This window comes from Gadus morhua, chromosome 20 (assembly GCF_902167405.1).
Source record: "Gadus morhua chromosome 20, gadMor3.0, whole genome shotgun sequence".
Taxonomy (NCBI): domain Eukaryota; kingdom Metazoa; phylum Chordata; class Actinopteri; order Gadiformes; family Gadidae; genus Gadus; species Gadus morhua.
The window spans coordinates 227,004-253,650 of NC_044067.1; the positions used below are offsets into that span (position 1 = coordinate 227,004).

The window sequence follows — 26,647 nt, forward strand, 5'->3', positions numbered from 1 at the left end:
CCCCCCCCCCCCCCCCCCCCCCCACACCGGTACCGCCGTGCTGCGGGCCACCGGCTGTGCATCCAAACAAGACAGCAAAATCAAGACAGATGGAGCTTTCTCGGATCAGCCTCAGGCACAGAATCACAACCAGATAGTGTTCCAAAACCCTCTGAACGATCACGCTGGCTGTTCCTTTGGCAGCAGCAGCAGTGATAGAAGGAGTCGTTGTTCAGGGCCTGCACAGGAAGAGACTAGGTTTAGTTGGCGTTCAGATGATCCCCTTAGCAGACCGTCGCCCTGAGGTCAGGGCCGTTCAGCGAGGTCCAGACCAGACTCAAGCGTCTCTTCTTGAAGCTTTCTACGATGAGCATGACCCACAATGCATCATAATGAGTCCACAATAAGACGTTGAGATGCCAATCATGTTGGAGTTGGGCTTCTTCCTCCACTATGCCATTTTGACGCCAGGATGAGAATGAGCACACACACGTGTTCTGCAGAGCAATGAGTCTGGTCCTTTCAGAGTTGAAGGCCCAATTTAAAGCCAAAATTGAACCGTATATTTAATATATAGACTACGTCTACTACATGTGTCAAATGTGCAAAAGAAAGTTTGTTTATGAGTTATGCAGAGCATCATTTATATTGTACATTATCTTTATAGTTATACGCATGCTGTCTTAAGAATCCCAATGGTGTTTCAGAAAAGCTGGCCAATGTTTATTGCGAATACACATATATATCTATATATACACACACATACACAGGTATATTATATCTTATAATACTGTATATATAATGTTAATTTTTCTTGTCAGTAATCTTTTCTGTGTTTTTTCTAAAGGAATGCCACACTGCTCCCTGACTTCACTTGGTATCTCTTTAATACACAACATGACGTCTAACATGTGGCAGGAACATCCCAGAAGCACTCTGGATAGCTACTGCAGCCCATTAAGGTTCACTCACAGCTTACAGGGAACTGTACCCCCTAAAGGTTCACTCACAGCTATCAGGGAACTGTACCCCCTAAAGGTTCACTCACAGCTAACAGGGAACTGTACCCCCTAAAGGTTCACTCACAGCTAACAGGGAACTGTACCCCCTAAAGGTTCACTCACAGCTAACAGGGAACTGTAACCCCTAAATGTTCATTCACAGCTAACAGGGAACTGTACCCCCTAAAGGTTCATTCACAGCTAACAGGGAACTGTACCCCCTAAAGGTTCACTCACAGCTAACAGGGTACTGTACCCCCTAAAGATTATGACCACTTACAGCTAACAGGGTACTGTACCCCATAAAGGTCATGTCCACTAACAACTTACAGGATACTGTACCCCCTAAATTCCCCCTTACAGCTAACAGGGTACTGTACCCCCTCAAGGTCATGTCCACTAACAACTAGCCCTAAAGGATCACTAACATCTTACAGTCATGGACATTTGGTGGAAATAGGATTAGATGGAAACTTGAAATAGTTTAAACATTTCCGGGGGACCACAGCTATTAGTGTTTTAGTAATGGAACTGAGAACAGGTTTACACATATTCCACTGTTAGGACTTGTATGTCTATCAATTGAGATGATAATCATGCAGGCCTATTAATTAGTGTTCTACATAAAATCATTTACGAAATGATCAAAGATTAAGAGGGAAATAAATTAGTGTTCAATCAAAACAATTATATATTTCCCAATATATGTATATTTTTATAAGGTATGAAAGAACAGGTTAGCATAAGTGAAACCATGACTATATTAAGCCTCTTATCATAAATTCAATAGCCTCCGAGTTTAAAAAAAAATCTTTCCCACACTAATAGTTCACGAAAGCATTGTGCTTGTTAAGCTCTTAGCCCCTGCATTACGGAACATCTGCCCTGCCCTCAATACCTTCCAATCATTATCATCAGGTAAAACTGTCTGTGCCTCGAATGGCTCAGAGATAAACGCACTGAAGGCTAACATCACACTGAAGTCAACATACCCCTATAATCAACCTACCCCTAACATCAACATACCGTTACCATGCCACTGAAATCAACATACCCCTACATTTTGCCAAAGTAGACGAGAAGGAAGGGGTCAGGAAGAATAGCTGCTGTGTTGGACTGATTAGATATTTATTCAGAATCATGTCTATAATATTATTATTTATTGTGGCTAAACTAAAATGTCTATGTCGAGTCCCATTTGTTTTATGCTGGTTGTGATTTGTAGAATTGTCACAGGCCTAATTTATTTTGATTCATATTCTGTGAAACCGGATACATTTTGCACAAAATGTTAAATACATGTTAGAAATCGATTTGTTTCTTATGGTAGATTAAAACCAAAATCCTTTTCATGTCGTTTCCTTTTTACCATGGTTTACAAATGAACAGAATCGATATAAAGATCTGAGTTAATGAGCGGCTGGAGCCAGCAAGAGATGACCTCACATTACACAGGAATATGAGGACAGTAGTGGCTCCTCCCCTTCCTGGTCAGCGACCAGGAAGGGGAGGAGCCAGCAAGAGATGACCTCCCATCACACAGGAATGTGAGGACAGTAGTGGCTCCTCCCCTTCCTGGTCAGCGACCAGGAAGGGGAGGAGCCAGCAGGAGATGACCTCCCATCACACAGGAATGTGAGGACAGTAGTGGCTCCTCCCCTTCCTGGTCGATGACCACTGCGTGTACAGAACAGCAGGAGATGACCTCCCATCACACAGGAATGTGAGGACAGTAGTGGCTCCTCCCCTTCCTGGTCGATGACCACTGCGTGTACAGAACAGCAGGAGATGACCTCCCATCACACAGGAATGTGAGGACAGTAGTGCCTCCTCCCCTCCTGGGCGATGACCACTGCGTGTACAGAACAGCAGGAGATGAGGGCATAGTGGCCTCCACATCTTTAGTGGCACACAATACAACAAGAAACAAATAATATACAACAGCTCATTAATTACATTTATAATCTAAATATCTCCCACCTGGGAGGTATAAATCAAGTTTCTCAGAACATATAATATAAATAAGCAACTAGGTCAAACAAATTCTAACCTTTAGAAAGGGTTTGTAATGACCATAAATGCAAACATCTTAGCAAACTAAACTGTTTATTACAATCCCTTGTTGTGCAAGAAAATAGAAAATTGGATTTTCAAACACAAACTATAAATATAGACTTTTGAAAAGCTGATTGAATGTTTTACAATCGTATCTGCAACAGCAACTTTTAACTACCATTGAAACATCAAAATAAAAAATTATAATATTGTAGTTTGTAAAGAAATGTTAATGATTGTGCATATTAAGATCATGATTATGATTAAAATGTAAATCTTGATTATGAATATTCATGTATCACGGTAAAGAATATTCAAGAGGAAAAAAGTGATTATGAACATTCAAAGTTAAATACTGATAATAAATGCAGTCCTCAGCCCCAAACACGGAGGTCAGACAGGCTCGGTGGTGAATAGGTGGATCTTGGGCCGTAATTCATTCCGCTTTGTTTAAAGCTTTTTGATCCTGTTTACGCTGCTGAAGGGATTTCAGCCATTTGATACAACTCAGTAATCTGGGCAAATCTGTGCTACATCAAAAATATACCCATTCAATTCAATTTATTTTTTTGTAGGTTGTGTAAATAAGTAAAAAAAAAATATAGATATATATATTCAACCTCAACAAGGCACTTGTCATAACACAATTCTGTGAATTTAAAATACTAATCACATATCTTGTAAAAACAGAAAAATGCAATTGACGCATTAAAAGCAGATAAATAAAATGTTTTTTTTTAAGTATTTGAGTAAAAGCGCTTTTTTTTTCCCATTAAAAGTCCATATTTTTATATATATATATAATTAAACCTGATCTGTCAGTTACCAGTTATCCCGCTGGTCTCTTAGGCCTTACCTAGCGGCCATGTTGGTTCCGCCTCTGATCTGAACCTCCGTATTCATTCCATCACCCTGCAGTGTTAAGAGTCAGGATGGCCACCAGCTGAATAAGGCCAATTTCCGGTTCCTTTCAGCGGTGGCATCCCCTTCTCCAGAGCTCCCATGAAGGTCCAGAGCTGAAGGTCCAGAGCTGATGGTCCAGAGCTGAAGGTCCAGAGCTCATATGAAGGTCCAGAGCTGAAGGTCCAGAGCTCATATGAAGGTCCAGAGCTGAAGGTCCAGAGCTCATATGAAGGTCCAGAGCTGAAGGTCCAGACCTCATATGAAGGTCCAGAACTCATATGAAGGTCCAGAGCTGAAGGTCCAGACCTCATATGAAGGCCCAGAGCTCTCATATGAAGGTCCAGAGCTGAAGGTCCAGAGCTCATATGAAGGTCCAGAGCTGTGAGCGGTCCGAGGCGTCGCAGCCCGCCAGCGCCGGCTGGCCGCTCCCAGCACTGAGGCACATGTCGGCCCCTCGGAGGTAGAACAGGTGGTTCTGTAAAGAGAACGATAAACCATCACAAGCACTTATTACCACAGGTATGTTCATATACGAGCCTGCGACATTTAACAAGAATGATACGTCGACCAGCAGTTCCTCCTCAGTGGAGATGCGGAGACAGCGCGGTTTATCAGCGATTTTAGTTTCAGACTCTGCGTTTCAGACTCCATGTGAAGCCTCCGCGTCCCTATTGGTCGACGAGCGGACCTCTAAGCATGTGACTTGACAACTCGTCCAAGAGATGTGTCTGAACTGCAGCGAGTCTCCGGTCAATCTAGAGGGAGTGTAGTGGAGAGCTACCGTCTACATCTCTCACGTTCCCTACTGCAGACACAGCCACTTTCTTTTTGCATGCAATCCCACAACCGTCTTTTAGTTCAAAGCACAGGTCGCCCCTTGATGTAATCAGCCCTTGCTGATTTAATCAATACATTTAAAAAAAGCTTCTCCGTACTCACATCTTTCAGCTCCCACTCCTGCTCTGCGCCCACCAACGTGTGCTTGCCTTTGTATTGGCAATCCTCCAGTTTCACCAGTCCATCTTTTCCGTGCAAACACAGCTCCTTCTGAATGTTGTGGCGAATCTCTTGGTGTGAGGAGTACTCAAAATACTACAACAGAAACCCCATGAGGAGCGTGAGAAACCACTCAGTAATCAGACCTTCCTACCGTCCCTTCAGCCAATCAGAGCCGGTGGAGCTTACCTGATTTCCTCCCAGCCCGTGGCAGGGGTACATGATGAGCTGCTTCCCGCCCTCGTTGTTCTCGCCTGCGTCCAGGCACGCCTCCTTCCCCTCGCTCCTGACCTGCGGGCGAAGGAGGGGTCATCCCGTGTAGCGCCCAGAGAGCCCCCCCTCAAATGGAGCTCCACCCACGAGGGACGGGAATCAAAGCTCAGCTGAGGAGCAGGGGCCCTCCTCCCTCCCTCTGCCTAACAGAGAAGCCTTCCTCCCCGCCCTGACCCACAGGATGAGGAGGAGGGTGTGTTTGTGTCTCACCGAGCCGAACTGTGGAGGATAAAGGTCTGGCATGAAGACCTCCGGGTAGACGGTGTTCAAGAACCACGTGAAGGTCTTACACTGGAGCCGCTGACGGAGCTGCACCCGCCGCGAGACATCTCCGAAGGCCCCCTGTGTGAACCAACTCATCACCTCAACATAGAACCAACTCATCACCATCATAGAACCAACTCATCCCCTCAACATAGAACCAACTCATCACCATCATAGAGCCAACTCTTCCCCTCAACATAGAACGAACTCATCACCTCAGCATAGAACCAACTCACCACCATCATAGAACCAACTCATCCCCTCAACATAGAACCAACTCATCTACATCATAGAACCAACTCATCACCATCATAGAACGAACTCTTCACCATCATAGGCATTTAGGTGACCTTGGGTGTCTTGAAAGGCGCCTCTAAATTAAATGTATTATTATTATTATCATAGAAACAACTCATCATCACCATCATAGAACCAACTCATCATCACCATCATAGAACCAACTCATCCCCTCAACATCGAACCAATTCATCCCCTCAACATAGAACCAACTCATCACCATCATCGAACCAAGTCATCACCATCATAGAACAAACTCATCCCCTCAACATCGAACCAATTCATCCCCTCAACATCGAACCAACTCTTCACCATCATCGAACCAACTCGTCATCACCATCATAGAACCAACTCATCACCATCATAGAACCAACTCATCACCATCATAGGACCAACTCATTACCATCATAGGACCAACTCATCACCATCATAGAAGCAACTCATCACCATCATCGAACCAACTCATCACCATCATAGAACCAACTCATTACCATCATAGAACCAACTCATCACCATCATAGGACCAACTCATCACCATCATAGGACCAACTCATCACCATCATAGAAGCAACTCATCACCATCATCGAACCAACTCATCACCATCATAGAACCAACTCATTACCATCATAGAACCAACTCATTACCATCATCAAACCAACTCATCACCATCATAGAACCAACTTATCACCATCATAGAACCAACTCATTACCATCATCAAACCAACTCATCACCATCATAGAACCAAGTCATCACCATCATAGAACCAAGTCATCACCATCATAGAACCAACTTATCACCATCATAGGACCAACTCATCACCATCATAGGACCAACTCATCACCATCATAGAACCAACTTATCACCATCATAGGACCAACTCATCACCTCAACACAGAACCAACTCATCACCTCAGCATAGAACCAACTCATCACCTCAGGTACATTGCTCCATCCACCACTATATTGGTAATAATAGGACTCAGTAATAACAGTAAGCAGAGCCAGGTACACACAGTCTATGGCGTCCGGGTGGAGCCCCCGGCCTTCATGAGGGCTTGATGAGGGCTTCAGACCAGCAGCTTGTCATTTACTGGAGCGGGAGCCTTCCTGAGGCGCTCATCCTCATGTTTTAACTACAGCAATAACACTTAGTGTGGCTGTGATGGGCCAACCTGCAGCCAGTTCTTTGGAGACTCTTTTGGCTCCAACATGGAACACGTGTTCAGACCGCGCCTCGCTGGGACATCCATCCACCTGCCTCAACACGCCCGGACAGACATGTTGGCTGATCAGCCTGAAGCTCCCAGCTTTAACTCAGCTCCACTCCTCTCTGACTCAGCTCCACTCCTCTCTGACTCAGCTCCACTCCTCTCTGACCCAGCTCCACTCATCTCTGACCCAGCTAGGCGTTTCATGCTGTAAGGATTGGCTGCTTGCTCCGGATCAAAGTGCGTAAGTAGCCAGCCAGCCAGCCAGCCAGCCAGCCAGCCAGCCAGCCAGCCAGCCAGCCAGCCAGCCAGCCAGCCAGCCAGCCAGCCAGCCAGCCAGCCAGCCAGCCAGCCAGCCAGCCAGCCAGCCAGCCAGCCAGCCAGCCAGCCAGCCAGCCAGCCAGCCAGCCAGCCAGCCAGCCAGCCAGCCAGCCAGCCAGCCAGCCAGCCAGCCAGCCAGCCAGCCAGCCAGCCAGCCAGCCAGCCAGCCAGCCAGCCAGCCGGTTCGGGGGGGAGGTACCTGTATGGCCAGCTGTCCCGCCTGCTGGTTGCGGCGGTAGAAGATCTCCTTGTACTCGTCCATCCAGACCTCGGCCAGCCTCACCTGGTTGCGGGCGATCACCTGGGTGCCCTTTGGGAAGGAGTGGGGGCTCTTGTTGCGGAACACGTGACCAACGACCGAGCAGGGCAGGATCTCCAGCTGCCCACCACACTGCCACACCTGCACACACACACACACAGCTGATGACACACACAGCTGATGACACACACACACACACACAGCTGATGACACACACACACACACACACACACACACACACACACACACACACACACACACACACACACACACACACACACACACACACACACACACACACACACACTACCCTAAAGGACATCTCGATGTTCTCGCCGCCCCAGATCTCCATCTCCTCGTCGTAGCTGCCGATGTGGTAGAAATATTCTTTAGAGATTGAAAAGAGGCCTCCAGCAAACGTAGGGGTCCTGTTGAGAAGAAGGTTCACAAGGTGTCAGTCAGACGGCCTGCACCTAGCCAACACACCTGGTCCATCCATGCTGGTCAGTCAGCTGGTCTGAGGACAGCATGGGAATACTTAAAGGAATAATCCACAGGGGGGGGGGGGGGGGGGGGGGGGGGAATCAGACTTCTACAGAACTCAAATCACAGAACGCAGCACGAGTCAACGCGGGATGGGAAGGAGCTCGCTAACTACTGGTAGACTAGGCCTAACCTCAGAGAGTCTTACTGATGGGGTAGACTAGGCCTAACCTCAGAGAACAGTCTTACCTGATGGGGTAGACTAGGCCTAACCTCAGAGAACAGTCTTACCTGATGGGGTAGACTAGGCCTAACCTCAGAGAACAGTCGTACCTGATGGGGTAGACTAGGCCTAACCTCAGAGAACAGTCTTACTGATGGGGTAGACTAGGCCTAACCTCAGAGAACAGTCTTACTGATGGGGTAGACTAGGCCTAACCTCAGAGAACAGTCTTACCTGATGGGGTAGACTAGGCCTAACCTCAGATAACAGTCTTACCTGATGGGGCAGACTAGGCCTAACCTCAGAGAGTCTTACTGATGGGGTAGACTAGGCCTAACCTCAGAGAGTCTTACTGATGGGGTAGACTAGGCCTAACCTCAGAGAGTCTTACTGATGGGGTAGACTAGGCCTAACCTCAGAGAGTCTTACTGATGGGGTAGACTAGGCCTAACCTCAGAGAACAGTCTTACCTGATGGGGTAGACTAGGCCTAACCTCAGAGAGTCTTACCTGATGGGGTAGACTAGGCCTAACCTCAGAGAGTCTTACTGATGGGGTAGACTAGGCCTAACCTCAGAGAACAGTCTTACTGATGGGGTAGACTAGGCCTAACCTCAGAGAGTCTTACTGATGGGGTAGACTAGGCCTAACCTCAGAGAGTCTTACTTGATGGGGTAGACTAGGCCTGACCTCAGAGAACAGTCTTACCTGATGGGGTAGACTAGGCCTAACCTCAGAGAACAGTCTTACCTATTGGGGTAGACTAGGCCTAACCTCACAGAGTCTTACTGATGGGGTAGACTAGGCCTAACCTCAGAGAACAGTCTTACTGATGGGGTAGACTAGGCCTAACCTCAGAGAACAGTCTTACCTGATGGGGTAGACTAGGCCTAACCTCAGAGAGTCTTACTGATGGGGTAGACTAGGCCTAACCTCAGAGAACAGTCTTACCTGATGGGGTAGACTAGGCCGAACCTCAGAGAACAGTCTTACCTGATGGGGTAGACTAGGCCTAACCTCAGAGAACAGTCTTACCTGATGGGGTAGACTAGGCCTAACCTCAGCGAGTCTTACTGATGGGGTAGACTAGGCCTAACCTCAGAGAACAGTCTTACCTGATGGGGTAGACTAGGCCTAACCTCAGAGAACAGTCTTACTGATGGGGTAGACTAGGCCTAACCTCAGAGAACAGTCTTACCTGATGGGGCAGACTAGGCCTAACCTCAGAGAGTCTTACTGATGGGGTAGACTAGGCCTAACCTCAGAGAGTCTTACTGATGGGGTAGACTAGGCCTAACCTCAGAGAGTCTTACTGATGGGGTAGACTAGGCCTAACCTCAGAGAACAGTCTTACCTGATGGGGTAGACTAGGCCTAACCTCAGAGAACAGTCTTACCTGATGGGGTAGACTAGGCCTAACCTCAGAGAACAGTCTTACTGATGGGGTAGACTAGGCCTAACCTCAGAGAACAGTCTTACTGATGGGGTAGACTAGGCCTAACCTCAGAGAACAGTCTTACCTGATGGGGTAGGTCTCATCTTTCCTCCTCTGCTTCTCGTGCTCCGGTAGGCTCTCCCAGCCGAAGGACAAACCCCAGTCGAAGTTCCCCCGGTTGTGGTTCTGGCCGTAGGGCGATGGCTTCATGAACTCGAAGGTGTTGAGGTCGATGGTGGTGATGTCAGGGCTCACCACTGCTGTGTAGTTCTCCGCTATCCTGGCCAGCAGCGGCTCCAGCCAGCCGCTGAAGCACTCGCCTGTGAAGAGGAACCTTATGATGAAGAGCCAGGGAGCCTTGGAGCTGGAGCTCCAACACTTACTGGGCTGATAGGTCTAGGAAGGGGAGGCAGGGTCGCTGGTGTACAGTGAACTCACAGTGAGCATCCAGGAAGGTGAGGGTGTCCCCAGTGGCCACCGAGGCCCCCAGCAGGCGCGCTGTGATCAGACCTTTCCGCTCTCGCTGGCGCACCACGCGGACCTGGCCCAGCGGCTTGAGGAACGCGTCCAGGCCGCCCTGCAGCGCCTCTTGAAGGACAGGAGCTCAGTTCAGACAGACAGACAGACAGACAGACAGACAGACAGACAGACAGACAGACAGACAGACAGACAGACAGACCTACCGTCCACGCTAGCGTCGTCCACCAGGATGACCTCCTTGAGCAGCCGGGCGGGGGCCGTGTGCAGCACGCTGAACACCGTCCTCATCAGCGTGCTCCAGGCCTCGTTGTGGAACACGATGATGACGCTGGTGGTCGGCAGCGGCGGGCAGCGGGCGAACGTCTGCTCCAGGCACCTGGAGGTCAAACAGAGCCATGTTGTACCTGTGGGGACACCTGATGCTCCCCTGGTCTCACTGGTATGGTTATGCTGGGCTACTGGTATTGTTATACTGGGCTACTGGTATGGTTATACTGGGCTAGTGGTATGGTTATACTGGGCTACTGGTATGGTTATGCTGGGCTACTGGTATGTTTATGCTGGGCTACTGGTATGGTTATACTGGGCTACTGGTATGGTTATACTGGGCTACTGGTATGGTTATACTGGGCTACTGGTATGGTTATTCTGGGCTACTGGTATGGTTATACGGGGCTACTGGTATGGTTATACGGGGCTACTGGTATGGTTATGCTGGGCTACTGGTATGGTTATACTGGGCTACTGGTATGGTTATGCTGGGCTACTGGTATGGTTATACTGGGCTACTGGTATGGTTATACTGGGCTACTGGTATGGTTATGCTGGGCTACTGGTATGGTTATGCTGGGCTACTGGTATGGTTATACTGGGCTACTGGTATGGTTATACTGGGCTACTGGTATGGTTATACTGGGCTACACGTCACCCACATGAAGCAAAGGCACTGAAGAAATAATTGATTAACATATGGTGGCATTTATTGATTTCCCTGATGGCCTGAAGATATGGACTCTATGACACTAGAACTCAATCCACTCTGTGACCCTCAACCCACCAAAGGTCCTTTCGGCTTACGATTGATATTTGACTATTTAGCAGACGTTTTTATCCCAAGGGGACAGTGCATTCTCGGCCTGCATTAACAAGCAGCTAGTTCGACGCCTGGTTCAACTACATACTCATCATTGATCAACATATTGATCAATGGAGGCGTATTATCTGGAGTATTCTATGTATTCAATGTGTCAGCAACTACCTTTTACCGGCCCCTGACCCCGGCCCTCACTCTGGGGGTCTGGTGTGGGGCCCCCCGCCCCTAACCCCGCCCCTGTCGGCCCTCACTCTGGGGGTCTGGTGTGGGGCCCCTGGCCCCTAACCCCGCCCCTGTTGGCCCTCACTCTGGGGGTCTGGTGTGGGGCCCCCGGCCCCTAACCCCGCCCCTGTCGGCCCTCACTCTGTGGGTCTGGTGTCGGGCCCCAGGCCGCGGCTCAGGGAGATGCGGTCGCTGGCGTACAGGTTGAAGCAGTGCTTCTCCTCGCCGCGCTGCTTCTCCTGCTGCTGCGCGGGGGTCAGGGAGTCTGTGAGGAAGGCCCCCCCCGAGGCCCCCGGGGCCCGCGGGTCCTGGGGGGGCCGCTCCAGGGCGGGGCGCAGCTCGGCGGCGCCGTAGCGGCCCGGGGGACAGCCCCTCCCCCCTGGGCCCCGCCGGCGCTCGGGGGCCCGGATCTGCAGGTCGGGGAGCAGCTGGTGGACGGCGCCCAGGACCCGGCCCAGCACAGAGCCCCGCCCCCCCGCCGAGGTGGGGGGAGGTGGGGCGCCCGGTTCCTGGGCCGGGCGCCCCACCTCCCACTGCATCAGGAACAGCACCGTCACAAACACCAGCGCCAACAGCACCACCTTCACAGGGCGGAGCCACCGCCGCAGCACCCTGCGGAGCCCAGGCATCAGGGAGACAGGGCCTGGGGACAGACAGACAGGCATCAGGGAGACAGGGCCTGGGGACAGACAGACAGACAGACAGACAGACAGACAGGCATCAGTGCGTGATTTGAGTCTAGGACGGAGGACCCCAAACACACTGCTAAAGCAACACTTGAGTGGTTTAATGTATTAGAATGGCTTGGTCGAAGCCCAGACCTCAATCCAATAGAAAATCTGTGGTCAGACTTAAAGACGGCTGTTCACAAGCATTACCATCCCAACTTGAAGGAGCTGTAGCGGTTTTGCAATGAGGAATGGGCAGAAAAAACAGTGGCAAGATGTGGCAAGCTCATAAAGACGCATTCAAATCGACTTGCAGCTGTGATAGGGGGGGTGAATAGTTAGGCACATTAACTTTGTTATTTTGTCCTATTTGTTGTCTGCCTCACGTTAATAAAAAAAAACATATTCAAATTTGTGGGCATGTTCTGTAAATGAAATGATGTAAATCCACAAACAACCCATGTTAATTCCAGGTTGCAAGGCAACAAAATACGAAAAATGCCCAGGGGGCTGAATACTTTTGCAAGGCACTGTAGGTTCCTATATGAAAACATATAGGAACCTACGTTATAATATGAAAAACTCTTAACACACTTGGAATCAAATGAAGACAACGATTGTAAATATATTCCAATATAAAGTAATCTGATACTGTAATATGAAGACCCGTGAACGCACCAGACGCAGCCCGAATCAAACCCTTTGAGTTTGAATCAGAGTTGAGTTCTTCTGAGAACGATGACGCCCATCGGACGAGGAGAACATCAGCGGTCGGCAGTTCTGAAAAGTCCGACCTTCTGCTTCAACTTCTAAACTTCTTGTTTGTTTCTTTGCTTGTTTTTCTCTAAAGTAAAGACCGCTGCGGGCGACCCCTCCTCGCGCTGCCACACTTCCGTCTCGCGGGTCCAGGTGCGTTCCCTCAGGTAGAGGGCGGAGTCCTTCCAGTGCGCATGCGTGGTCCTAGACAGGTCTGAGTTGGTGTTAAAGTCCGTATCCCCGATAATAACCCTATATACGATCTACGAGTAATAATGACTCTCCGTTAGGCCTGGTTTGTTGGGTATAACTAACATGGTCCGACAGTCTTTGGTCATTTTGCCGAAAGTGTTCCGATATCGAAATCGGATTCCCCGCAGAAGTCTGATCAATAAAGGAGATCTTAATTATGATCTGTTCAGCCCTTAAGTTAAAGGATTTCTTAATTAGGAGGACTGGTTCACTCCTTCAGTGAAGCAGTCATCACAACCCGACACTAGTTAACAGCTCTTACCGTTCAGAAGTCATCATAATCCGACACTAGTTAACAGCTCTTACCGTTCAGCAGTCATCACATCGGGGGACAGCTGGAGGACACAATATAACGGCCACAATAACACACACACACACACACAACCCCGCGCGCGCGCGCGCGCACGCACGCAACCCCGCTCTAACCAGGGGGGTCGCCCTCTCCGCGGACAGGTAGTCCGAGGGAGGTATGTGCCGTTCAGCAGGGCGGCATTGGGATCACCTGGGGGAGGGAGACGCCAGAGGCCTCTTAAGGACCGAACACGCACCAGAAGGCAGAGACAGCCGAGTTGGACAGACGCGGTAGGGGGAGAACGCACCAACCCGTAACAACGCCAATACGCTTCCCCCCCAGGGCTGAGTGGGAGAAGACGGGAGCGATGAGACGCCGTCCTCGCAGCCGGACCGGACCCGGAGACGCCAGGTCCCCCATAAGAGGAAGGACTTATGTTGTCTTATGTTTTACCTTTTTTACACATGAGGTGAACGAAATAAAACCGATGACCCGCACCCCTGTTTGGAGTGTCTCCTTTGCAAATCCCAGCCGCCGACAATCGGGGTTGCCACAATATATATTACTTATTGACCATTATCTTTACAGACAATCATAAAAAACAAGCCCTTAGCACTTAGCAACTGATAACTAGAAAGTGAATAAAAAAGAATGTTTAAAAGTAGGCTTAAATAAAAACATTTTTTTATTGATAAATAAAAGACATGAAACACAAACTCTGGTGAACTGGGGTTCTCCACACAGAAGCTCTAGAACCAGCTGGGGTTCTCCACACAGAAGCTCTAGAACCAGCTGGGGTTCTCCACACAGAAGCTGTAGAACCAGCTGGGGTTCTCCACACAGAAGCTCTGGAACCAGCTGGGGTTCTCCACACAGAAGCTCTAGAACCAGCTGGGGTTCTCCACACAGAAGCTCTAGAACCAGCTGGGGTTCTCCACACAGAAGCGCTAGGCCCTCAGCGCCCCGCGGGCCTTGTCCAGGATGTCCTTCCTCATCCGGGGATAGTTAGGGTGGGCTTCAAGGACCTGAGAGACCAGGAGAAGTTCTCTTTAGGAAACAAAAGCTTCATACAGACGCACTTTAGAGGCAACTAGCACAATGGAAATATGCTTATAATACAAGAGGGGTTCGTCTTTATATCTCCTATAGCGGCTATAGCGGCTCCATGGAAGAGGAGCCGCTATAGGAGATATAAAGACGGAGGAAGCGCTAGAGGAACGCCGCTCTAGAGGGACGGCGCTCTAGAGGGACGCCGCTTTAGAGGAACGCCGCTCTAGAGGAACGCCGCTCTAGAGGAACGCCGCTCTAGAGGAACGACTTCAGCGCTAGAGGAACGCCGCTCTAGAGGAACGACTTCAGCGCTAGAGGAACGCCGCTCTAGAGGAACGCCGCTCTACAGGGGCGCCGCTCTAGAGGAACGCCGCTCTAGAGGAACGCCGCTCTAGAGGAACGCCGCTCTAGAGGGACGCCGCTCTAGAGGGACACCGCTCTAGAGGGACGGCGCTCTAGAGGAACGCCGCTCTAGAGGAACGCCGCTCTAGAGGAACGACTTCAGCGCTAGAGGAACGCCGCTCTAGAGGGACGGCGCTCTAGAGGAACGCCGCTCTAGAGGGACGCCGCTCTAGAGGAACGCCGCTCTAGAGGAACGACTTCAGCGCTAGAGGAACGCCGCTCTAGAGGAACGCCGCTCTAGAGGAACGACTTCAGCGCTAGAGGAACGCCGCTCTAGAGGAACGCCGCCGCTCTAGAGGAATGCCGCTCTAGAGGAACGCCGCTCTAGAGGGACGCCGCTCTAGAGGAACGCCGCTCTAGAGGAACGACGCCGCTCTAGAGGAATGCCGCTCTAGAGGAACGCCGCTCTAGAGGAACGCCGCTCTAGAGGAACGACTTCAGCGCTGCTGAACGCCGCTCCACTCTACACACAGCGCCTTGAAGACAGAATATGAAGAATTGTTGATGTTCACCTTGTGGCACACATCGATAGCGTCGACATGTCTCTTAGCTTTCAGGTAGTTGAAAGCCAGCTTGTATCCTGAAACAGACATGTTATCACGTCATTAACATGTTTCCTGTAACATACATGTTATCACGTGGTTGGGTTACTCTGGTCTTGTTCATGTGTTCATAGTGTACCGATGGTGGAGTAACTCTGGTGTGGTTCATGTGGTCATAACGTACCGGTGGTTGGGTTCATGTGTTCATAAAGTACCGATGGTGGGGTTACTCTGGTTTTTACATGTGTTCATACATAACGTACCGATGGTGGGGTTCATGTGTTCATAAAGTATTGATGGTGGGGTTACTCTGGTTTTGGATGGTTCATGTGTTCATTACAAATCAATGCTGTTGTTCATGTGGTCATAACGTACCGATGGTGGGGTTCATGAGTTCATAACGTACCGATGGTTGGGTTACTCTGGTCTTGTTCATGTGGTCATATCGTACCGATGGTGGGGTTCATGTGTTCAGAAAGTACCGATGGTGGGGTTACTCTGGTGTTTACATGTGTTCATAACGTACCGATGGTGGGGTTCATGTGTTCATAAAGTATTGATGGTGGGGTTACTCTGGTGTTGTTCATGTGTTCATAACATACCGATGGTGGGGTTCATGTGTTCATAACGTACCGATGGTGGGGTTCATGTGTTCATAAAGTATTGATGGTGGGGTTACTCTGGTGTTGTTCTTGTGTTCATAACATACCGATGTTGGGGTTACTCTGGTGGGGTTCATGTGTTCATAACATACCGATGGTGGGGTTCATGTGTTCATAACGTACCGATGGTGGGGTTCATGTGTTAATAAAGTATTGATGGTGGGGTTACTCTGGTGTTGTTCATGTGTTCATAACATACCGATGTTGGGGTTACTCTGGTGGGGTTCATGTGTTCATAACATACCGATGGTGGGGTTCATGTGTTCATAACGTACCGATGGTGGGGTTCATGTGTTCATAAAGTATTGATGGTGGGGTTACTCTGGTGGGGTTCATGTGTTCATAACATACCGATGGTGGGGTTACTCTGGTGTTTACATGTGTTCATAACGTACCGATGGTGGGGTTCATGTGTTCATAACGTACCGATGGTGGGGTTACTCTGGTGTTAACATGTGTTCATAACGTACCGATGGTGGGGTTCATGTGTTCATAACGTACCGATGGTGGGGTTACTCTGGTTCCCGTACTTCCAGGCCAGTTCATAGTTCAGCGCTGCATCCCGGAATGCCTGCTCCTTCTCCAGGATAAAGCCCAGGTACTCATAGGCCTTACAGCACGACTGGGGACATGTTACAGTATAACAACATGTTACAGTAGAACAACATGTTATAGTCGACCAACATGTTACAGTAGATCAACATGTTACAGTAGACCAACAAGTTACAGTAGATCAACATGTTACAGTAGACCAACATGTTACAGTAGACCAACATGTTACAGTAGATCAACATGTTACAGTAGATCAACATGTTACAGTAGACCAACATGTTATAGTAGACCAACATGTTATAGTAGACCAACATGTTACAGTAGATCAACATGTTACAGTAGACCAACATGTTACAGTAGATCAACATGTTACAGTAGACCAACATGTTACAGTAGATCAACATGTTATAGTAGACCACCATGTTACAGTAGATCAACATGTTATAGTAGACCAACATGTTATAGTAGACCAACATGTTACAGTAGATCAACATGTTACAGTAGACCAACATGTTACAGTAGATCAACATGTTACAGTAGACCAACATGTTACAGTAGATCAACATGTTATAGTAGACCACCATGTTACAGTAGATCAACATGTTACATTGTTAGTAGACCAAGATGTGACATATATCTCTATGTCTACAGACAGACACAGTAGGGTGGTGCTTTGCCTCCACCTTGTTGTGACGGAGGCACCTCTTCAGCAGCTCTCCGGCCATGTCATACTTCCCTGAGTGGATGTAAATGTCGGCCAGCAGCAGCCAGCTCTTCTCGAACTCGTCGGCGTCCAGGACGCTCCAGCTCATCTTGGCAATGCGCTTCAGCTGGTTGCGGGCGCGCGGCGGCTGCTTCAGGATCATGAAGGCCGTCGCCATGGCCAGCAGGGCCGGGACGTGGTCCTTCTGGGGGAGACCAGAGAGAGACCAGGGTGAGACCGGAGAGAGACCAGAGAGAGACCAGAGAGAGACCAGAGAGAGACCAGAGAGAGACCAGGGTGATGCTCTCTGGTCGCGTGACGCTGCGGTCTCAGGTCGCGTGACGCTGCGGTCTCAGGTCGCGTGACGCTGCGGTCTCAGGTCGCGTGACGCTGCGGTCTCAGGTCGAGTGACGTAAACACCTGACTAGGGATGGGGATCATTAATACTTATTGATATCGATACCATTTTCGATACTCCTTAGTCATCCGAGACATTATCAATACTTTTCTATTTATTGGTGGAAATACGAAGCGTTTTTAGTACAGCTGTCAGTTAAACGCGTTATTAACGGCGTTAACGCAAACCAAATTTAACGGCGTTAAAAAAATTAACGCGCGATTAACGTAATTATTTTATTAAAAAAAAAAAAAAAAAAAAAATTTTTTTTTGGCTCAAAACAAAGAAGCAGTAGCCTGACTGCTATGTTCAAATGACATTTGTTCAAAGCAGTCGTTTATTTGCACTATAGGCTCTTTTTTTGTATCGTCCTGTTTTGATCGGTATATGCCAATGTTGTTATCAATAGAAAATCATTTGCACAAGGCAAGCCGATGCACTTCATCATGTTGATAAGAGAATTAAAATGAGAAGAATTATGGGACAAAAAGAATCAAGGGATATTTAGCATAGAAAAAGAATTTGCGATTAATCGCGATTAATAATAGTTAACTATGACATTAATGCGATTAATCACGATTAAATATTTTAATCGCTTGACAGCTCTAGTTTTTAGTGATGAGGAAAATATTTAGGAAATAAATAATTGCATTTTTAATTAAATATGTAATTCTTAATAAATCTTGACATCAGTGGTTTTAGTTATATAAACAAAAATTATTAGAGCACTATACAACTGTATTAGTAATACAGAAACATGAGTAATACAGTATTACTCATGTTTCTCACCAAAAACTCAATTTACCGTTTCTTTATGAACGCATCATGATAACCGAACCCATCTTCACGCAGCACATCTGAAACTTTATTTACTTTTTAAGATAATTAGCTTGTATGCTACCGATTACAACACCGATTTCACAATTGGATTACTATTTTTAACTGACGGGACTAGCGACAACATATGTGTGTGCGATTACCGCTCGTAGTTTGAGTGGATGATTAAGACGGGCCTGTCTGTGGTGCGACAGGTGAAGGAGGAGACAGAGTCTTTTCAACTCGGAGACAGTCGAAGGTACTGCATTTGGTCTTTATTTGAGGAAAAATGATAATGTGATTGATTGGCCAATGAGGTTGTGTCCCCCCCATAGCCCTCCTCGCGAGCAAAGTTAACTGCCAGACTTCACTTACTTTACTTGTAATACCTGTTTGCTTACAATTCCATTCAAAAACTTTGGTGGACCCGCTGCAGTGATTGGATTGATTTGATTTAAATGCCGTGACGCGACTCGAGGGACACAACATTACGTCATAGGACCTACAGGACAAAAAAGATAATAAATGAACGACGGGACTCGATAGTGGTATCGATAAGCCAAAACGTTAACGATTTTCGGGTTTTGAAAAAAGTGGAACCGGGTCCTTGATAGAACCTGGTTTTGATCCCCATCCCTACACCTGACTTGCTGAAGAGTGTTTGCGGCGGGCTGTTGGCGTGTGGACGTTACCTCGGTGTTCGCCACCTCGGTGAAGACGTTGAGGGCCTTCTCCACGTTGCTCTTCTGCTTGGTGGCCAGGAGGCAGTAGCTCTCCAGGATGCGGAGCTGGACGTGACCTCCAGGCGTCTGGGGCTTCAGCTCCTTCAGGAGCTTCTCCGCCGTCCTCACAGCCAGCTGCTCCGACTCCTGCTTCTCTGTGGAGTTCCTGCGTGGGGAGGAGGAGGAAATAAGCCATAGAAGCAGTAAACGACCGGATATTGTTGGACATGATGCAAGTAGAATATCAGAGAAGGCTGGACGAGTGTCTGCTGGATGTAGGCGGGGCCTACCCCATGTCACCATCTAGGTTCTCAAAGACTTCTCCCCCGATGGTGTCGTTGTCCGGGTTCAGGCAGATCTCGATCATGTTGTACACAGCGTTCTGGCCCCAGTCGCTGTCCTTGCGGGCCTTGTTGAAGTGCCTCAGGCCATCGTTGGGCTCTCCGGTGTACCTGAGGTACAGTAGGGGGTCTCTTGGTGAGGGGTTCCCCTCCAAGCACAAAGGTTGTGTCTTCAAACCCCACGTTTAGAGAGATGTCTAAACCCTACATGCTCCTTAATGACTGTTTATATCGTATAAGTAACCTTCCAAAGTAACGGCACTGACCACAGGTACAGCCCCCTGCAGTAGTTGAAGCCGGGATCAAACTTGGCCCTGGAGGAATGTTTCTCCGCCATGTCCAGGAAGCGAGGGACCTGCTCCAGCTTTCCAGCCCTCCGCAGAAGGTCGATCAGACGGGACAGGGTCAGGTAGTTGTCTGACAGGAACACACGGGAACACACAGGACAGGGTCAGGTGTGTGCTATAGACTCACCTGGTGGACAGGTCTCTGTGACGAGTGCTAGACTCACCTGGTGGACAGGTCTCTGTGACGAGTGCTAGACTCACCTGGTGGACAGGTCTCTGTGACGAGTGCTAGACTCACCTGGTGGACAGGTCTCTGTGACGAGTGCTAGACTCACCTGGTGGACAGGTCTCTGTGACGAGTGCTAGACTCACCTGGTGGACAGGTCTCTGTGACGAGTGCTAGACTCACCTGGTGGACAGGTCTCTGGTATGAGTGCTAGACTCGCCTGGTGGACAGGTCTCTGTGATGAGTGCTAGACTCACCTGGTGGACAGGTCTCTGTGACGAGTGCTAGACTCACCTGGTGGACAGGTCTCTGTGACGAGTGCTAGACTCACCTGGTGGACAGGTCTCTGTGACGAGTGCTAGACTCACCTGGTGGACAGGTCTCTGTGACGAGTGCTAGACTCACCTGGTGGACAGGTCTCTGTGACGAGTGCTAGACTCACCTGATGGACAGGTCTCTGTGACAATGCTAGACTCACCTGGTGGACAGGTCTCTGTGATGAGTGCTAGACTCGCCTGGTGGACAGGTCTCTGTGATGAGTGCTAGACTCACCTGGTGGACAGGTCTCTGTGACGAGTGCTAGACTCACCTGGTGGACAGGTCTCTGGTATGAGTGCTAGACTCACCTGGTGGACAGGTCTCTGTGATGAGTGCTAGACTCACCTGGTGGACAGGTCTCTGTGATGAGTGCTAGACTCACCTGGGCTGCGCTCCAGGAGTTGCTGGAAGTGGAGCACTGCTTGTTCGTAGTCCTGCTTCCGGAACATCAGGTCGGCCATCATCTGGAAACATCAAGGCACAATAATGATACATCATTATATTATATTAATAGTATATTACAATAATAATACATCACTATATAATATTAATAGTACATAACAATAATAATACATCACTATATCATATTAATAGTATATAACAATAATAATACATCGCTATATTATATTACAATAATAATACATCACTATATTATATTAATAGTATATTACAATAATAATACATCACTATATTATATCAATAGTATATTACAATAATAATACATCACTATATTATATTAATAGTATATTACAATAATAATACATCACTATATTATATTAATAGTATATTACAATAATAATACATCACTATATTATATTAATAGTATATTACAATAATAATACATCATTATATCATATTAATAGTATATTACAATAATAATACATCACTATATTATATTAATAGTATACTCCATTGGGAGGAGATATTAGTAATGTTTTATTAGCAGTATATAAGGGGGAGGTGATATTAGTAAGGTGATATTAGCAGTATATAAGGGGGAGGTGATATAAGTAAGGTGATATTAGCAGTATATAAGGGGGAGGTGATATTAGTAAGGCGATATTAGCAGTATATAAGGGGGAGGTGATATTAGTAAGGCGATATTAGCAGCATATAAGGGGGAGGTGATATAAGTAAGGCGATATTAGCAGTATATAAGGGGGAGGTGATATTAGTAAGGCGATATTAGCAGTATATAAGGGGGAGGTGATATAAGTAAGGTGATATTAGCAGTATATAAAGGGGAGGGGCCAGCCAGACCCACCAGCGTTGCATCTTCGTTTAATTGGTCGTTCTTCAGAATGGCGCCACATTGGTGCTGGCAGGCGTCCAGGTCGTCGAGAGTCAGGTACAGGCGAGACAGCTCCAGCATCACCTAGAGACACACAATAACAGGAGCCTTATTAACCACAGACTGCACACTGAATACAGCTAGTACACACTGAGGACAGAGTGAGTACCCACTGAGCATACAGTGAGTACCCACTGATTACACACTGAGTGCAGTGAGTACACACTGAGTACAGTGAGTACACACTGAGTACACATTGAGTACCCACTGAGTGTGGTTAGTACACACTGAGTACAGGGAGTACACACTGAGTACAGGGAGTACACACTGAGTACAGCTAGTACACAGAGTGCAGTGAGTGCAGTGAGTACACATTGAGTACACACTGAGTACACATTGAATACCCACTGAGTGCAGTTAGTACACAGTGAGTACACAGTGAGTACACATTGAATACCCACTGAGTGCAGTTAGTACACACAGAGTACTAACTGAGTACACAGTGAGTACACATTGAATACCCACTGAGTGCAGTGAGTACACACTGAGTGCAGTTAGTACACAGTGAGTACCCAGTCAGTGCAGTGAAGACACTGTGTACACACTGAGTAAACAGAGAGTACCCACTGAGTACAAACTGAGTGCAGTGAGTATCCTCTGAGTACACACTGAGTGCAGTGAGTACACATTGAATACCCACTGAGTGCAGTTAGTACACACTGAGTACACATTGAATACCCACTGAGTGCAGTTCGTACACACTGAATACACACTGAGTGCAGTGAGTACACAGTGAGTACCCAGTCAGTGCAGTGAGTACACACTGAGTACCCAGTCAGTGCACAGTGAGTGCAGTGAGTACAGTCAGTGCACAGTGAGTGCAGTGAGTACACACTGAGTACAGTCAGTGCACAGTGAGTGCAGTGAGTACACACTGAGTACATACCAACGGCCGCCCGTTGATCAGGGTGCACTGACCTTGCGATCGCTCTCACAATACACCAGAGCTTCTTTGTAGAACTTGACGGCTCTCTCGTAGCCGCGCTGGCTGGCGTATTGTCGGGCGATCTCGGAGCAGATGTCAGCGGCGAGCTGCTTCTGCGTGGCCACGGCGTCCGGCTGCTCCATCTGGACCTGCTTCAGCACCTTGGCCTGCACATCCCGGGCCTGAGGGCACAAAGCGGTCAGGGGCGCCACCAACAAGCGTCCTAAGCTAACACCAGCATAACCCTGTCCCTAGCCCTGACCCTGACCCTCACTCTGACCCTGACCCTAACCCTGACCCTGACCCTGACCCTAACCCTGACCCTAACCCTCACCCTGACCCTAACCCTGACCCTAACCCTCACCCTGACCCTAACCCTGACCCTAACCCTCACCCTGACCCTAACCCTGACCCTAACCCTCACCCTGACCCTGAGGGCACACAGCGGTCAGGGGCGCCACCAACAAGCGTCCTAAGCTAACACCAGCATAACCCTGTCCCTAGCCCTGACCCTGACCCTAACTCTGACCCTGACCCTAACCCTGACCCTAACCCTCACCCTGACCCTGACCCTGAGGGCACACAGCGGTCAGGGGCGCCACCAACAAGCGTCCTAAGCTAACACCAGCATAACCCTGTCCCTAGCCCTGACCCTCACTCTGACCCTGACCCTAACCCTGTCCCTAGCCCTGACCCTGACCCCCACTCTGACCCTGACCCTAACCCTGACCCTCACCCTGACCCTAACCCTGACCCTAACCCTGACCCTAACCCTCACCCTGACCCTAACCCTGACCCTAACCCTCACCCTGTCCCTAGCCCTGACCCTGACCCTCACTCTGACCCTGACCCTGACCCTAACCCTCACCCTGACCCTGACCCTAACCCTGACCCTGACCCTGACCCTCACCCTGACCCTGAGGGCACAGAGGTCAGGGGCGCCACCAACAAGCGTCCTAAGCTAACACCAGCATAACCCTAACCCTGACCCTAACCCTCACCCTGACCCTAGCCCTGACCCTCACTCTGACCCTGACCCTAACCCTGACCCTAACCCTCACCCTGACCCTCACCCTGACCCTCACCCTGACCCTGAGGGCACAGCGGTCAGGGGCGGCACCAACAAGCGTCCTAAGCTAACACCAGCATAACCCTGACCCTGACCCTCACTCTGACCCTGACCCTCACCCTGACCCTGACCCTGACCCTCACCCTGACCCTGAGGGCACACAGCGGTCAGGGGCGCCACCAACAAGCGTCCTAAGCTAACACCAGCATAAAATTGTCCCTAGCCCTGACCCTGACCCTGACCCTAACCCTCACCCTGACCCTAACCCTAACCCTGACCCTGACCCTAACCCTCACCCTGACCCTAACCCTAACCCTCACCCTGACACTGAGGGCACACAGCGGTCAGGGGCGCCACCAACAAGCGTCCTAATGTTAACTATCACATCCAACGTGTGGATGTGATAGATGTGACGTCACGTCATCTACTCAACCCATGAACAAGGGTGTGTTCTGTGTTTACAAATACACCAGCTGGAGCCACACACACACACACAAAATGACCTATGTAGTAGTAGTAGGAGTAACTACTATATATATATATTTTTTTTTTTTTTTCAGCAGATTAGAAAAATAAACCTGAAACTAACAACGATAATATTCAAGGAATTGTCCCTCAGTCTTCCTGGAGTAAGCAGGGTATTAAATAAAGTCAACCCCAGTTTGTGATTGACAGAAAATTGAATTTGGGTTAGAGCCTGAAAGCAGTGCACAGTCGAGTAAAAGGTACATAACTCATTATATATAATATACATCATAGTTATATACTTATATCAAGACCTTTATGGAGCTATAATAACAGGGACATACTGGGGGACCAGTGTCATACTGGTGGACCAGTGACATTCTGGTGTGCCAGTGACATACTGGTGTACCAGTGTCATACTGGTGGACCAGTGTCATACTGCTGGACCAGTGTCATACTGCTGGACCAGTGTCATGCTCCTGGTAGACCAGTGACATACTGGTGGACCAGTGACATACTGGTGGACCAGTGTCATGCTCCTGGTGGACCAGTGTCATGCTCCTGGTGGACCAGTGTCATGCTCCTGGTGGACCAGTGTCAAACTGGTGGACCAGTGTCATGCTCCTGGTGGACCAGTGTCATACTGGTGGACCAATGTCATACTGGTGGACCAATGTCATACTGGTGGACCAGTGACATGCTACTGGTGGACCAGTGACATGCTACTGGTGGACCAGTGTCATACTGGTGGACCAGTGTCATACTGGTCGACCAGTGACATGCTGGTGGACCAGTGTCATACTGGTGGACCAGTGTCATACTGGGGGACCAATGTCATACTGGTGGACCAATGTCATACTGGTGGACCAGTGACATGCTACTGGTGGACCAGTGACATGCTACTGGTGGACCAGTGTCATGCTACTGGTGGACCAGTGACATGCTACTGGTGGACCAGTGTCATGCTACTGGTGGACCAGTGTCATACTGGTCGACCAGTGACATGCTGGTGGACCAGTGTCATACTGGGGGACCAGTGAGCTCAATGGACGTACTCGCTGCAGGGAGAGTAGGGCCTCCTGGCTCTTGTTGGTTCTGCTTTGGACCTTGGCCAGTAGCACCAGAGCCCTGCAGTCACTGGTGAGCGCTGGGAGGTCTGCAGCTGGACGGGGACAGGGACGACGGGACGGGGTAATGCAACAGCTTGGACAGCAACGTTCTCCTTCTGAACCGTTATCATCATCTGGAAGGTGTGGTGGGCAGTACCTGGCTCATGGGCCAGGGCTGCCTGCAGCGCCCCCTCACAGCGCTCGTACTGCTTCATCTTCAGCAGCAGCTCGGCCAGGTCGTAGCGCAGGAAGCTCTGCTGCTCGCCCTGCAGCACTGCCTCGTAGTAACTGATGGCCTGGACCACGCCCAGCGTCAGCAGGGGGGGGGGGGGGTCTGTGTGTGTCTGTGTTTGTCTGTTTGTCTGTGTGTCTGTGTGTCTGTGTGTCTGTGTGTCTGTGTGTCTGTGTGTCTGTGTGTCTGTGTGTCTGTGTGTCTGTGTGTCTGTGTGTCTGTCTGTCTGTCTGTCTGTCTGTCTGTCTGTCTGCCTGCGTCTGTGTGTCTGTGTGTCTGTGAGGGTGTGAGTGTGTCTGTGTGTGTGTCTGTGTGTGTGTCTGTGTGTCTGTCTGTCTGCCTGCCTGCCTGCGTGCGTCTGTGTGTCTGTGAGTGTGTCTGTGTGTGTGTCTGTGTGTCTGTCTGTGTGTCTGTGTATGTCTGTGTGTGTGTCTGTGTGTGTGTCTGTGTGTGTGTGTGTGTGTGTGTGTGTCTGTCTGTGTGTCTGTGTGTGTCTGTGTGTGTGTCTGTGTGTGTGTGTGTGTGTGTGTGTGTGTGTGTGTCTGTGTGTGTGTGTGTGTGTCACCTTGGTGTAGTTGTGTGTCTTGATGAGGGCCTTCCCGATCTTCCTGGCCAGAGCTCCGTCGTTGGGGTTCTTCTGCAGAGCTTGTTCGTACACCTGGATGGCCTTGTCTGGCTACGGACCGCAGGACACAAGGAACAAGGACCCAGGACCCAGGACACAAGGACACAGGACACGTGAACCAGGGAACAAGGACCCAGGAGACAGGACCGGACACAACATGACCCCGGGATCAACCCTGCAGCCAGCAACCATCCATCCTATACATCCATCCTACACATCCATCCTACACACTATACATCCATCATACACACTGTACATCCATCCTACACATCCATCCTACACACTTTACATCAGGGGTCTTCAATTAAAATTGAACAAGGTCCAGTTACTAAAAATTCCTTCGAAGAAAGGTCTGAACCTACCACGTCCTAATAGCCTTCTTTTGTCAAATA

At 49.1% G+C, this 26,647-nt stretch overlaps 2 protein-coding genes and 1 long non-coding RNA gene across 8 annotated transcripts in view; 1 reads left to right on the plus strand and 2 right to left on the minus strand.

The window, feature by feature from the left end:
- Nucleotides 1-4: 4 nt before the first annotated feature.
- Nucleotides 5-2,330, plus strand: LOC115533084 (uncharacterized). Its single transcript, XR_003974138.1, has 2 exons — nt 5-1,055; nt 1,208-2,330. It is a non-coding gene; the product is annotated as an uncharacterized LOC115533084 (long non-coding RNA).
- On the minus strand, nt 2,088-13,097 carry galnt3 (UDP-N-acetyl-alpha-D-galactosamine:polypeptide N-acetylgalactosaminyltransferase 3 (GalNAc-T3)). Of its 4 annotated transcripts, none has more exons than XR_003974137.1 (12): nt 12,840-13,097; nt 11,635-12,172; nt 10,382-10,554; nt 10,137-10,286; nt 9,784-10,018; nt 7,869-7,986; nt 7,499-7,699; nt 5,418-5,549; nt 5,124-5,225; nt 4,878-5,030; nt 3,892-4,413; nt 2,088-2,832 (listed from the first exon to the last, which is right to left on the minus strand). XR_003974137.1 is itself a non-coding variant. In XM_030343300.1 (11 exons), the coding sequence occupies exons 2-11, from the start codon at nt 12,120-12,122 to the stop codon at nt 4,300-4,302; spliced, it is 1,866 nt and encodes a 621-aa protein (XP_030199160.1). In that variant the 5' UTR covers nt 12,123-12,136; nt 12,840-13,096; the 3' UTR covers nt 2,926-4,299. The 4 variants fall into 4 exon arrangements, 1 of the variants encoding a protein (XP_030199160.1); XR_003974136.1 differs by having other exon boundaries at nt 2,178-2,597; nt 2,686-4,413; XR_003974135.1 differs by having other exon boundaries at nt 2,178-2,458; nt 2,510-4,413.
- A 1,026-nt stretch (nt 13,098-14,123) lies between these two features.
- ttc21b (tetratricopeptide repeat domain 21B) overlaps nt 14,124-26,647 on the minus strand; it is a 37,536-nt gene continuing 25,012 nt past the window's right edge. Inside the window, exons 17-30 of one of the 3 annotated variants that reach the window (XM_030343296.1) lie at nt 26,196-26,306; nt 25,556-25,694; nt 25,345-25,451; nt 22,749-22,937; nt 21,744-21,854; nt 20,862-20,943; nt 19,915-20,065; nt 19,598-19,759; nt 19,278-19,473; nt 17,353-17,577; nt 16,619-16,739; nt 15,426-15,493; nt 14,383-14,486; nt 14,124-14,349 (exon numbers count right to left, since the gene is read on the minus strand). In XM_030343296.1, coding sequence (XP_030199156.1) covers nt 14,409-14,486; nt 15,426-15,493; nt 16,619-16,739; nt 17,353-17,577; nt 19,278-19,473; nt 19,598-19,759; nt 19,915-20,065; nt 20,862-20,943; nt 21,744-21,854; nt 22,749-22,937; nt 25,345-25,451; nt 25,556-25,694; nt 26,196-26,306 — 1,740 coding nt within the window. In that variant the 3' untranslated portion in view covers nt 14,124-14,349; nt 14,383-14,408. Of the gene's footprint in view, nt 14,487-15,425; nt 15,494-16,618; nt 16,740-17,352; nt 17,578-19,277; nt 19,474-19,597; nt 19,760-19,914; nt 20,066-20,861; nt 20,944-21,743; nt 21,855-22,748; nt 22,938-25,344; nt 25,452-25,555; nt 25,695-26,195; nt 26,307-26,647 lie in introns of all 3 variants that reach the window. The other 2 variants (XM_030343297.1, XM_030343295.1) reach the window with 2 other exon arrangements.